Source organism: Fukomys damarensis, unplaced genomic scaffold, assembly GCF_012274545.1.
Source record: "Fukomys damarensis isolate Sample0158 unplaced genomic scaffold, DMR_v1.0_HiC HiC_scaffold_39, whole genome shotgun sequence".
Lineage (NCBI taxonomy): Eukaryota > Metazoa > Chordata > Mammalia > Rodentia > Bathyergidae > Fukomys > Fukomys damarensis.
In genome coordinates this window covers 20,164,285-20,176,370 of record NW_022900951.1, presented here as the reverse complement: position 1 = coordinate 20,176,370, position 12,086 = coordinate 20,164,285, and the positions used below count along the sequence as shown (strand labels likewise).

The 12,086-nt window shown below is 45.2% G+C and overlaps 1 protein-coding gene across 2 annotated transcripts in view; it reads left to right on the top strand.

The window, feature by feature from the left end:
* LOC104850297 (transcription factor SPT20 homolog) overlaps positions 1 to 8,193 on the top strand; it is a 15,740-nt gene extending 7,547 nt beyond the window's left edge. For both annotated transcript variants that reach the window (XM_033760557.1, XM_033760556.1), the window contains 2 exons: positions 3,963 to 4,574; positions 4,763 to 8,193. In XM_033760557.1, the coding sequence (XP_033616448.1) occupies positions 4,780 to 7,203 (2,424 nt within the window). In that variant the 5' untranslated portion in view covers positions 3,963 to 4,574; positions 4,763 to 4,779 and the 3' untranslated portion in view covers positions 7,204 to 8,193. The remainder of the gene's footprint in view (positions 1 to 3,962; positions 4,575 to 4,762) is intronic.
* Positions 8,194 to 12,086: the final 3,893 nt, after the last annotated feature.

Here is a 12,086-nt window from a genome sequence, read left to right as displayed (position 1 = left end):
ATAGATAGATAGATAGATAGATAGATGATGATTTTGTTTGCATCTCTCTTAGGAACAATGATAGGTTTAGAGCATTGCCAAGATAATTCAGGGCCAACCATAACAGGAATTGCAATAAAAATAAAATAGAAAAACACATGTTATCATTCAAATAATTATACAAACTGAGGTGGAAAATATGCTGTGGCTTGGGGATTGATGTTTCATTTTTCAAACCTGGTTCTGTAACACAATAGGGTGATGGTTTAGAGCCAGGGATTATGTTGCCCCCACCCCAACAGTTGGCAAGGTCTGGAGATATTTTTGGTTGTCATAAAATGTAGGTGACTAGTGAATAGATCCCAGGGATGCTATTAAACACCCTGCAGTGCACAGGAAAGCCCCCATAACACATATGAACAATGCAGAGGATGAAAAACCCTGGCATACGGTATGGCTACTTACCTCAGGAAGTAAAAGGAAAGTCTTAATAAAACACAACCAGAATAAAATCCAATTTAATTTATTATTCAGTAAAATGGTAAAAGATGGACAATTTGGGGAAAGAAAGGGAGAGGCAGGTTTTGGAAAAGGAAAAGGTGGATAAAAGGAGGATGATTAATATGCAGTGCACTGGTTATAGGCTCTGAGAAGCTCTGAGGTCCAATAAACAGAATTTAGCAGATGGAGAAAGACTGAATGGTGTAACAGGCTATGGAAAGTGATCTTCCCTCACTCTTACAGAACTACATCATGCCCTAGGATTTCCTTCACCAGAGTGGGAAAATGGTTACAAGAGAAATATATTAGATCTCTCGGCAATAATAGAGGGTTAACCTAGAGTAAGACCAATGACTCTTCAGCTTCCCTAGTCTGCACACACTGTTTCTTGCCTGGTCCTTCTAAGTAACAGCAACAGAAGAGACTGTCAAAGACCTAGACCTAGATATCAATGGGTAAATAACAAGGTAGTATGCTCATTGAAAATTAGATCAATTATTCTGCATTCAATGAATTCTCCTATTCCTTGAGAAAATCTTAGCAGGACCATGAGATTTTTCAGTCTCTCCAGAGCTGCTGTAGAGGTAGACTGAGGGTGGAATTATTAAAATCTACCTGCATGCTCATGAATGTGCTAAAAGGGTTGAAAAGACCCACGTGTGCACAAGAGTAATTTTTTTATCCCGGGAATCAAACTCAGGACCCTGTACTTATGAGGCAGGTACCACTGAGCTAAATCCCTGGCCCTCAAGAGTAATTTTTTTTTTTTTTTAGTTTTTTGAGACAGGGTCTCACTATGTAGTTGAGACTGACCTAGAACTCACTACGTAGTCCAGGATGGTCTCGAACTCACAGTGATCCTCCTGGCTCAGCCTCCAGAGTGCTGGGATTACAGGTGTGCGCCACCATGCCTGGCTCAGTAGAGTAATTCTTTTAAGTCCTCTGTGGGAAAATGAGGGAATTAAACAGCTTCACTTAAGAAGATGAGTGAACTATGAGAAGCACGAACAGATCAGCTAATGTATGCTGAAACATACATGCATACACACACACGATTATCGTCTCCTCCAGTGTAACAGCAGCTCGTACTGCCTTTCCTGTGTCCACTGCAGAATAAGGAGGTACCACACCCCATTTGGGAGCCCTTGGCTCTAACAGCTGGACAACAACTTACAAGAAACTGCTCATTTCACTTGGACAGACTACATCTCACTTCTTTTCAGGCACAAATGTACCACATACACATTAGCTACTTCTTTAAGAATGAATGGCTGCAAGAAAAAATATGAGAAATGGAAAAAAATGGAAAAAAGTCTTTATAAATAGGAAAGGGTGGAAGGGGTGAAAGGAGGGCAATGGTATGGGGAAAAAATAAGAACCAAGATACGTCATGTAAAGGTACAAGATCCCAATGATGAATATATAACTGTACTGTATACCTAAAATATACTAATAAACATAATTTTAAAAAATGAATGGCTGCACACTGGGGAGGTAGCTCAGCAGCACCACACTTGGTGGCAAGGTCCTGAGTTCAATCCCCAGTAGCAGAAAAAATAAAATAAAAATAAAAGAATGAATAGCTGACTCCTCCCACTTATCTTCAGTTCTAGATGCAGCAAATGCTGCCAGGACCCTGCCCATCTCCCCTGGTACTTGTCATTCTGCCCACACAGACTGAGCCTTACCTCCAGCCCTTGCAAGTCTGTCTGAGGCCATCCTCAAGCCACAAAGTAAGGGCGGCACTGTGCATGGCAAGCACAGGTGTCCGGGAATGCTGCTCCCAGGACGGCCAAGCCAGGAGAGAGAGAAGTGCAGGAGCAAATGCCCCAGCTTCCTTGCCTCCAGGAGAGGACCACGCGAGCCACTTCCCCTACTGCTGCCCACAGTCCCCAGCACAGACCAGGGCTCCACAGCTGTCCTCTGCTCACCAAAAGGCCTTCCTGTTGCCTCCTTTACCGACCCTGGCTCAGCTCTCACCAGCGCTTCTTGGGTTTGGCTCCCAGTCAAACCACTTGCGCACAAACCAGATCCTCTTCTCGGGGGTGTTTCTAGAGAGATCCAAGCTGAGACACAGTCAGGGCAGCAAGGGACCTTCTGCTAAGGGACACGTGCCCTGGGGTGGCAGCTAAGGGGCAGCATTTGGATCATGCTCACGATCACACAGCAGCCTCTGAAGTGGCTCTCTGACCTGCCCCACCCCAGACTGGCAGGCTTCAAGGCAACAAAGTGCACAGAAGGTAAAATGTGACTTATTTATGCAGTTCTTCTACTTAGCCCACATTCAGGCCCCGGAAATTAAGAGAGAGAGGGAGGGAAGGATGCTTAAAGGAAAAGAAACTAGACTATTTCCAAGCCCCTCGAGGTGCTCCAGAAGTGTCCATTGGCCAACAGAGACAGTCATGATAGTAAAAAGCCATTCTGGTCTGATCCCGAATGAGGCGGGTCTTGATGAAGAATCTCATGGCCCAGGAGCTTTCAGTCCGACTGGATGTAATGAGTGTACTGCCTTATGGAACAATCACAGTCACCTTTGGTTAAAAAACACTCTCATTTTAAAATGGTCTGTAATTCTGGAGTTTCACCAGTTTATCTTGGATTCTTCTCATCACTGACACCTAATTAGGGATATCGTATAATCACTTTATCTAGACGAAAATATTAGCTTTGGGTTTTTTCCCTAGTCGTGCTGCTGGGGATTGAACTCAGGATCCTTAAACTCAGCCGTTGCCACTGATTCTACTTTTAATTTCGACACAGACTTTCTTTAGCATCTAAGTTGGGATCCAAGTTGCCATCCTCCTGCCTCAGGGTCCCAGAGTGCCGAAGTTGTAGGGTGGTGAGCAGGTTTTGAGTCTTTGAAACACCTGTCCGAAATGCCTGGCAGATTTCAAGACGCGAAAGGTACTGGAATACAATGCCCCATAAATAATCAAAGACTCAGTGGTACCGCGCCAAATCCACCAGTAGGACCACTGGTATAGTGTACGGGTCAATCACTGAAAATTTAGCGTCATCACCTGGAATAGTCGTCCTTCTCTCTCTCAGATGCACATCAACATTTTAGGAAAAGTGGGTGAGTGCCTCTACCGCCCTGATCTGTGATTCATAGAAAACAGTGATCCAACAGAGTGTCTTCAAACTATATTAAATGCCCTCCCCCGCCTTTTTTGTTGACACGGGTGATGGAACTCAGGTCCTGCACTTGGGAGGCAGGCACGGTGCCACTGAGCTAAATCCCTGGCCCTGCCCTCTGTTTAATACATAGAGAAACGCAAGGTAAGTGGTTATGTGTAAGAAGGTGATGTTATTGAAAGTAGAGGGAGACTATTAGGCCCTATGAAGGAGATTGGGGGCAGGAGGAGGGGCGATGCAAGTATGTTATATGCGTGCACCAATATGCCAGAATGGAATCCAATATTCAGGCATAACTCCGTCGCACTGATGGTTTGCTTGTTTGCTTGTTTGTTTGTTTTTTAAAGAGGACAACGACAAGCGTACGTGACACGAAAACCCTTAGGCAGATGCTCACTGGAGAACATGAAAACTCCTGATGCTTGCACCAAATATGTGTCATCTCCACGGATGTAAGCGATACCAACTCTGTGTCATGCAGGCGTGCTGAATGGGGGCTGCTACCGAAGCAGCCCTAAGGTGGGGACGAGAGATTCTCAAGGGAGCAATTCTTTGACTCTCGCACTCAGACCAGCCGCGAGCTTCCAGGAGGTTGCTGGCAATGGCCTTCCCGCAAAACTGGTTGAATCTTGAAAGTGTCTCAGCGTACACCCTGTTTTCATGGGTTACCGGTGCTTGCACGTGCACGGTTTGAAAGTTCCACGTAAAAGAGACGCGCACGCGTCCGGTGGGCGCAGGGCACCAGACCGGAAGTGGAGGCAGAGGCCTGGTGCACTCACGTGGTCACCGCGCGGCACGAGCCTGAAGCTGGGCACGTGGGCGGGGGAGAGTACGCAGTGCGCATGTGCAGCAACCAAAATCCCGGAGGTCACGTCGTCGACGTCGGCCTCCTCCTGTAGTCGTCGTCCACGGCACTGACTCTGACTCGCGTGAGTGAGTGAGGCCCTTCCCGCTGACAGGTACGGAATTTTCAGAATTTTGTACAGTGCTTCCTTGGGGCTGAGGGCGGGTGTCTCGGGCAGCACAGTGGTGTAAGGCTGCTTGTTCTCGGGCCGGGGTGGTAGAGATTTGCGGGGCCACTTGTAGGAGTACAGAGGTGCTTTCCGCCTGGCGTGACGCGGGCTCCACCGCTGTTCTCTTCTCGCAGGGCCTGGGTACGTCACGATGCAGCGAGGGTTAGAGCAAGCCCTTGACCGTGCAGAGGAGGTCATTGCGAGGGCCCGGCAGAGACCCCCGGAAAGGAGAGCCCCTTCGGGCGAGGAGAAGTCTCTCCATGAAAAGCTTTATGACATTTATGTGGAAGAATGTGGCAGAGAGCCCGAGGACCCCGAGGAACTCACAACCAGCTCCAACCTGCTAGAGAAGCTGGTTAGCAGAGAGTCGTTGCCGTGCCTAGTGTTCAGCCTGTACCCCGGAGATAAGGGCTATTCTGTGATGCTGGATGACAAAAGTGGGTCCTTTTCAGAGACCATTTCGCTGCCCTATGGAGAAAGTAAACTGTTGGAGTACTTGGATGCACAACAGTTACCTCCTGTTCTGCTCGACCTCCTGAGCACCTCTCAGATGAACCTTTTCCACAGTGGCTGCGTCATAGCAGAAATCCGAGACTACAGGCAGTGTGGGGGCCTGGACTCTCCTGTGTACAAAAGTAGGCATATTCTCTTACGTCCGACGATGCAGACCTTAGTGTGTGATGTAGAGGCCATCGCAAGTGACAACCCTCCATGGACACAGCAAGACAAGCTCACCCTTGAGAGCCAACTGATCCTGGCTACAGCAGAACCACTGTGTCTGGACCCTTCTGTGGCAGTAGCCTGCACTGCCGACAGACTGCTGTTTAATATGCAGACGATGAATGCTGCACCAATGGTACAGTCCTTCAAGAGGCATTCCTGGCCTTCCGTGAGCCTACAGGAGGAGTCATTTTCATCTACTTCTCACCCTGACTCTAGAGTACTAACTGCTTGCGAAAAAAGAAAAGAAAAGAAATCTAGTCAAGAAGAGGACCTGAAGATCACAACACAGAACTATGTAGACAAATGGAAACAGAGACCCTGTGACCTGAACTTGCCTTCTGAAATTGATGTGGACAAATATGCCACAGGAAACCAACCTGGTAATGCATCACCAACATTCTGCTCATCTCCTGTGATAGAAAATGACTTTGTATTTGACTATGAAGCTGAGAGTCACCTATGGGAAACAAAGCGAGACATCCTGATGTCCAATAATGATCCACTTTGGTGTGATATCGTAGATCCACCAAATTATCCCCTACTCAAGAGGCTGAGACAGGCCCCACACGCCTCCACAGGTGACCAATCAGGCGGTCTCCAGCCTAAATCAAAGACTGATGCTGGAATGGAAGTCAGCACATGCCAGGCATCTGTCAAGAGCACAGCTGAATATGCAGGCGAGATGGCATCAGGCCCCAGTATCTCAGCCAGTGTCAGTCAACCCTCTCCACAGGCAAAGCCAAGACAGCCTATGACCTCAGTGTCATCAGAGCCTTCAGTATCCGGAAATGCAGTCAATTCAGGAGCTCCATGGGTCACATCTACCTCCACCTCAGGACAGAGTTTTTCAGGTCAAGATCCCGCCGCACGACGAGCCTACAGCTCCCGGAAGCTCCCTCCTCTTGCTCCTGCTCCCAAGCCACGCAAAGTTTCTCAGAAGTGTCCTGTGTATATCAAAGGAGATAGCTCACTTCCTCCTCAGGCCCAGCCCTCTGCAAGCCATTCACAAAACACAGCGGTGACCAAGAACCGAACCAGCTCCACTAGCCTGAAGATCATCCATGTGGTGGGCCCAGCACGGGGAAGCCAGGGTTTGGTGAGTGCTTCACATTCCGTGCTGAGCAGTCCCACTGATGCCCCAGGTGCTAGGGTAACCCAGCCCAGTGGCCTTCAGCCCTCAGAAAGGCAGCGCCCCAATTCAGGGTTAAGTGGGACACAGCCACCCTCTCAGCCAGGTATGCAAATCACTTTACATAACCCTTCTGGTCTCATGCCCTTAACTATACTCCAACTTTCACCTGGTTCCATCATTTTGAGCACCCAGCCCCAGCCCCAGGCTCAGACACAGACACAGATCCAGCAGCTGCAACTGCAACTCCTTCCCCAAGCCCATCCCCCACCCCCACAGCATCCTCAGGTGTTTCAGCTGATTCCACAACAACAGCTTCAGCAACCCACAACTTCTGTTCCACCACAGCATGGCCCACAGGCTTCTGCCAAACGTCCAAGCAGTCGGCAGCGGACCTTGCCAGCTCAGCAAAATGTTGTGATCAACCTTTCTGGAGAAGGGCATTTTCAGAAACCCCAGGCAGCTGTGTTAGGTCAGCGTGGCTCTGGCCAGCAAAGACCTAGGCAGAGCCCTACTCCTCAGGGATTCCAGGCCCCTCCTGCTCTGCAGCAACAGGTGCAGGCACATGGGCAGGTGCAGAGTCACCAGGTGAAATACTGGCAGTGTCCAGTGTCTGTGGCGACAAGAAGCACTCAGACCATTAGCATCCCCCAACATGACCACACAGCCCACCAAGACAAAGATAGCACCAACAAAGACCTGCCACCCACCCCAAAGTCCTGAATCTTAGTTTAGTTTTCCTGTTTTTAAAAAAATTCAGGCATAAAAAAATTCAAACATAGACATAAATAAGATTCAAGTGTTTGATGTGTCACTATTTTACATTTTAAAGCATAAACTTTATATCACAGCACAGTTCCATAATTTTTACATAGAAACAGGGAATGCATTTAATAAACCATGATGGTCTTGCTGAAGTTATTCCTTTTGCTGTTGCTGACATACTTTTGCTGTATCATTTTAATGTGTGCTCAAACCCAAACTACGTTCATTTTAAACTCTTGAAACATATAATTTCTCTGTACAATAAAACAACAATAAGAATAAACATCTGGTTAATGTTTGAGCAAGATGAGCTAGTTTTAAGATTTTGATTATAAAATATAACACAAAATTGACTCTCTTCACCATTTTAAGGGCACCATTCAGTAGTATTCAGCCCTTTCTCACGGTTGTGCAGCACAGCTGTAGGAGTTTTGCGTCTTACAGATCCCATCTCTGCACCCGTTAGACACCAGCTCCCCATTTCCTGTCCCTCGGCCCCTGGCAGCCTGCATTCATTCTGCCTCCTGTCTCCATGAATTTGAGAATGCTGGGCAGGTCACAGAATGAAATCCTGACAGTGCTCATCATGTGGAGATGGGTTTATGTCACTTAGCGTGATGTCCTCGGGGTTCATCCCACGTGACAGGAAAATGATCGCTTTTTAGAAACTAGTTTTCCTGTAGAGTACATACCTATGAGCTGGGGAACCATGTTTGAGGACAACATAGTTGGTATGCATGTGTCCCCTTTGAAAGGTTTGTGTGCAAGGTATGAATTGTAATTACTTACTACACACCTAGTTTGAAAAAGCAAAAGAATCCACAAGAAATGAAGGTCACACTGAGGTTGAGTACACCAGAGACACGCACACCTGTGGGGTGCATTTGTTAGCAGATGTGCCAGTGTGACAGTCCCCGGACCTTCCTGGGTCTCCCCTGCACTCATTGCTCTCCCTCCCCGACCCCAGAGCACATCTGTCCTCCTCCAGACCCTGTGGTTGGCCTGGAAAAGGCTCTTCTCTGATGCCCTGTCCCCCTCTTTATAAAGCCACTTACCTCTTTTTAGAACAGTAGGTTAGAGCAGGGCATGGTGACTCGTGTCTGTAATCCCAGTCCTCACAAATTTGGGCCCAGCATGGGCACCCTAACAGTGTAGCAAGACCCTGCCCGAAATAGGGAATTAAAAAGGGCTGGAGATGTAACTCAGGGCAGAGGTGCTGGGTCCAACCTCAAGCAGAACACCACCAAAACAAAACAACCTAGGTTAATTTCAAAAAGGCAAAAGAAACATTTGGTGACCTGTTTTCATTTGTTTTTCTAATGCCTGTAGCCTTGTTAGATTAAGTGGAATCTCCTCCTCCTTTTTCTTCCCATGCCTTTCCCTTTGTTTCTTCATCAGTTGTTCAGCAGTCCCTGCTGCTTCGTCTCCACTTTTCTTTTTTTCTTGTTTCAGTGGGACTCAAAGACACGTGAACTTTTCTGGCCTCTTTTTCACTTTTTCCTTGTTAAAAATTGAGGTATAATTCATGCCAGAAGCATTTAACCATTTTCAGGTACCGTTCTCTGACATTTAGCACATTCTCAATATTGTGCAGCCACCAGCTCTATGTGTTTCCCTAACATTTTCAGCTCTACAGAAAAAATCCCTGGACCCATTAGGCACTCAGCAGTGCTCCTGTCTACCACCTGCCTCTGGCAACCACTGATTTTTCTCTGTCTCCAGGAACTGCACTGTTCTCGGTATTTCCTAGCGATGAAGTTATACCATAGTGCAGTCTGAGTCTGGGCTCTTTCTTTCATTTGGCATAATGTTTTCAAGGTTCATTAATGTTTTAATATATGTTAGTGCTTAATTCCTTTTGCCGCAGTAATATTTCATTGTCTCTCTATAGCATAACTTTGTTTACCCATTCTTCCATTCTTTAACAGTTGGGTTATTTCCACCACTTGGCTATTGTGAACAATGCCGTTATTCATGTATTATTTTAGTATCTCTTATATTTTTGTTCTGTTACAACTTTGCGTGGCAATGTGTCTACATAAAATATCCTTTTCTGTGTAAACATGTATGTTTCTCTGCTTTTTGCCCTAACAAGGAAATTTGCTCTGGTAGTTCTGAAAGAGATTAGTTAAGGATTAGGCAGCCAATGAGTTTGACTGTAATAGCCTGTATATTCTAATGTCTACCAATGCTGCTCAAGAACAACTCAGCCAACTTTTAGAAAACATGTCACATTTGCCATTTGAGTGACAGTGAAGCTGTGAAGAGCATCCTGGATATCCTTGAGAATGGTGCCTGCATTTTAAAGAAGGAAACCTGTCCCATGAGCAGTTATAAAGAAGAATGTATGCTAGGCCTTATCCAAGCAGAGATTTGACATGCACAGCATTGCCCTATTTAATGTGTTTCCTCCTTATTTGATCCTTTCAAGTGCTAGATAACAGAATTTGTGCTTGAGTGATGTGGCTCTCCCTTCTGGCCAGGCAAATAAATTTATTTCAGATTACCATTTGTGAGACTTTATTCATTGCCTTCCAGTGATCTTTAGCAGAGTTGATAATCTGATGCTACCGCCATAGTGATGAAGAACAAAGTGTTCTGGCCTTGAAATATAATCCCAAAGAATGCATTTATTTTTTTAAACTATGTAAGGGGGATTTTTCACAAAGCTCATACTGTTTCAGGGCCTAGGTGAGATGGAAGAGAGGCAGACACCAAAGAAACGTAAAAATGCCACTTTAGAATCTAGAGATCTTATTCAAACTTCATCTAATTTTATCCTTCAGCAATTTAAGCCAGATTTGCAATATGAATCTCAGTAAAAGGTGAATGTTACCTATATAAGGTTGAGTGCACAATAGAAAGCACCAGAAATAGAAAAAGAATCGATATTTTAGGGGCTTCTCATTTTACCATGAGTCAGAGGTCAGGACACAGATCATGGAAATAAGATTACAAGGCGAAAGCATTGCCCAACCTGAAATTTGTACTTATTTGTAAGTTTAAGAAACTATCATTTCATCTTAGATTTCTGTTTGGGGAGAAATGCCCAGCCCTACTAAGAAACCCTTATTTTTTTTTTCCAAAGTAACAGAAGTATTTTAGTTTCCTTACTGCACAGTTGCTCTTTGGGGTCCCATTCCTATTTCTTCCACCTCCCAACAACAGCATTATAGTTATTTTTGTCTTTGTTGCATTCTGGCTCCCCAAAATGTCACTGTGCAACATGTTAGAGAAAGCTGAGTTTATTCTTGTTGGTGAGGGAGAGTAATGTCTTGACAGAGTCTTAATAATGTTTCAGGTAAAATCTAATAAAATATTCCATCATCTCCAGGATTTCAATATTTTATCTGCAAGGGAAAAAAATGTACTCAGATGCTTTACTTGTGTTTGAAAAACACCAGTGTTGTAAAATATACCCCCCTGCCCTTGTTCTCACTACATGCTAGATACTGGCCCAGTAACCTCACGTGCTTTCACTTAACCTTTGCAAGAATCGCGTACAACTAAAGAAGAGGAAATGAAGAGGTAGGAGCCTAAGTAATTTGCTCAAGGTCACCCAGCTGTAAAGGGTCAGAGCCCAGATTTGGACCCAAGCTTCCTGGGGTCAGACACTGTGTTCTTTCCTACACCTCCCTCTTCACTGCTTCACTGAGGATGAGACGCAGGCCTGTCCCCGTGGGCTCACCAAATGGCTGCGGAGACTCCATGTCTAATAGAGAAAATAATGGTCTGTCACTTAACTATGCATTAGAGTTTGAGGGGAGCTAGTAAGTGACATCTCTGCCATATTTTGAAACCAGCTGAAATAGAGATTCAGCAGTCAAACAGCTGGACATACATTTTTTCCTTTATAAGCAATCACATACTCAATGACAACATAGTTTAGATCTGTTTTCTTAATACTGCATCTTGGTACTAGAAAGACTCTTTCACAGGGAGGGCAGGAAAACTGCAGATACCACCTAAGGGTCTGGCCTTCCCAGTGCAAAGAATTGGCTACAGTCAAGGCTACAATTTTACTTTAATGAAGAGCTTCTTAACCCCAGGCCAATAGGCCTGTTGGGCATTTGGTGGGATCTTTCTCAAAATAATTTTTTTTAGGTGCTGGAGTTTGAACCCAGGGCCTTCCCACTGAGCTACATCCCCTGACCACCTCACATTTTATTATTTTTTTAATTTTGATACATTCAAACCACAGCTTTGAATGTCTGGATATAGACTAGATACAAGTACATGAGTCTGCCTCTGCTGACTATGAAGTTGCTAAATTGCCTGGGCTGGGCTTGAATTTTCATTCCTCCTGCATCAGCCTCCCAGAGTACTGGGATTATAAGTGTGTGCCAGCACTCCCGGTTCAAGGTAATGTTTTAACTACATAAAATAAAATAATTGCATTACAAAGGAAGCTAGTTACACTCACAAAACTAAAAGTATGAGTAAATACATTTATGATGATTACAAAATGCAGGTATGTTTTAACTACATAAAATAAAATAATTGCATTACAAAGGAAGCTAGTTACACTCACAAACCTAAAAGTATGAGTAAATACATTTATGATGATTAAAAAATGCAGGTTTTTAACATAAAATTTCACTCCATAACCAAGGCTAGCCTTGAACTTGTGGTTCTTCTGCCTCAGCCTCCCAAGTGCTGGGATTACGGCATGCCTCACCACTCTTGGCTCTAAAAATATGTGTGCTTCTTTATGAATGCGTTAAGTAATAAGATTTGGCAGTGGGACTAATTAATAACTAGTTTAACCTCAAAAGTATGAGTAAATATGGGCTGGGGATTTAGTTCAGTGTTTCTGGCCCCAAGGACCCGAGTTTGATCCC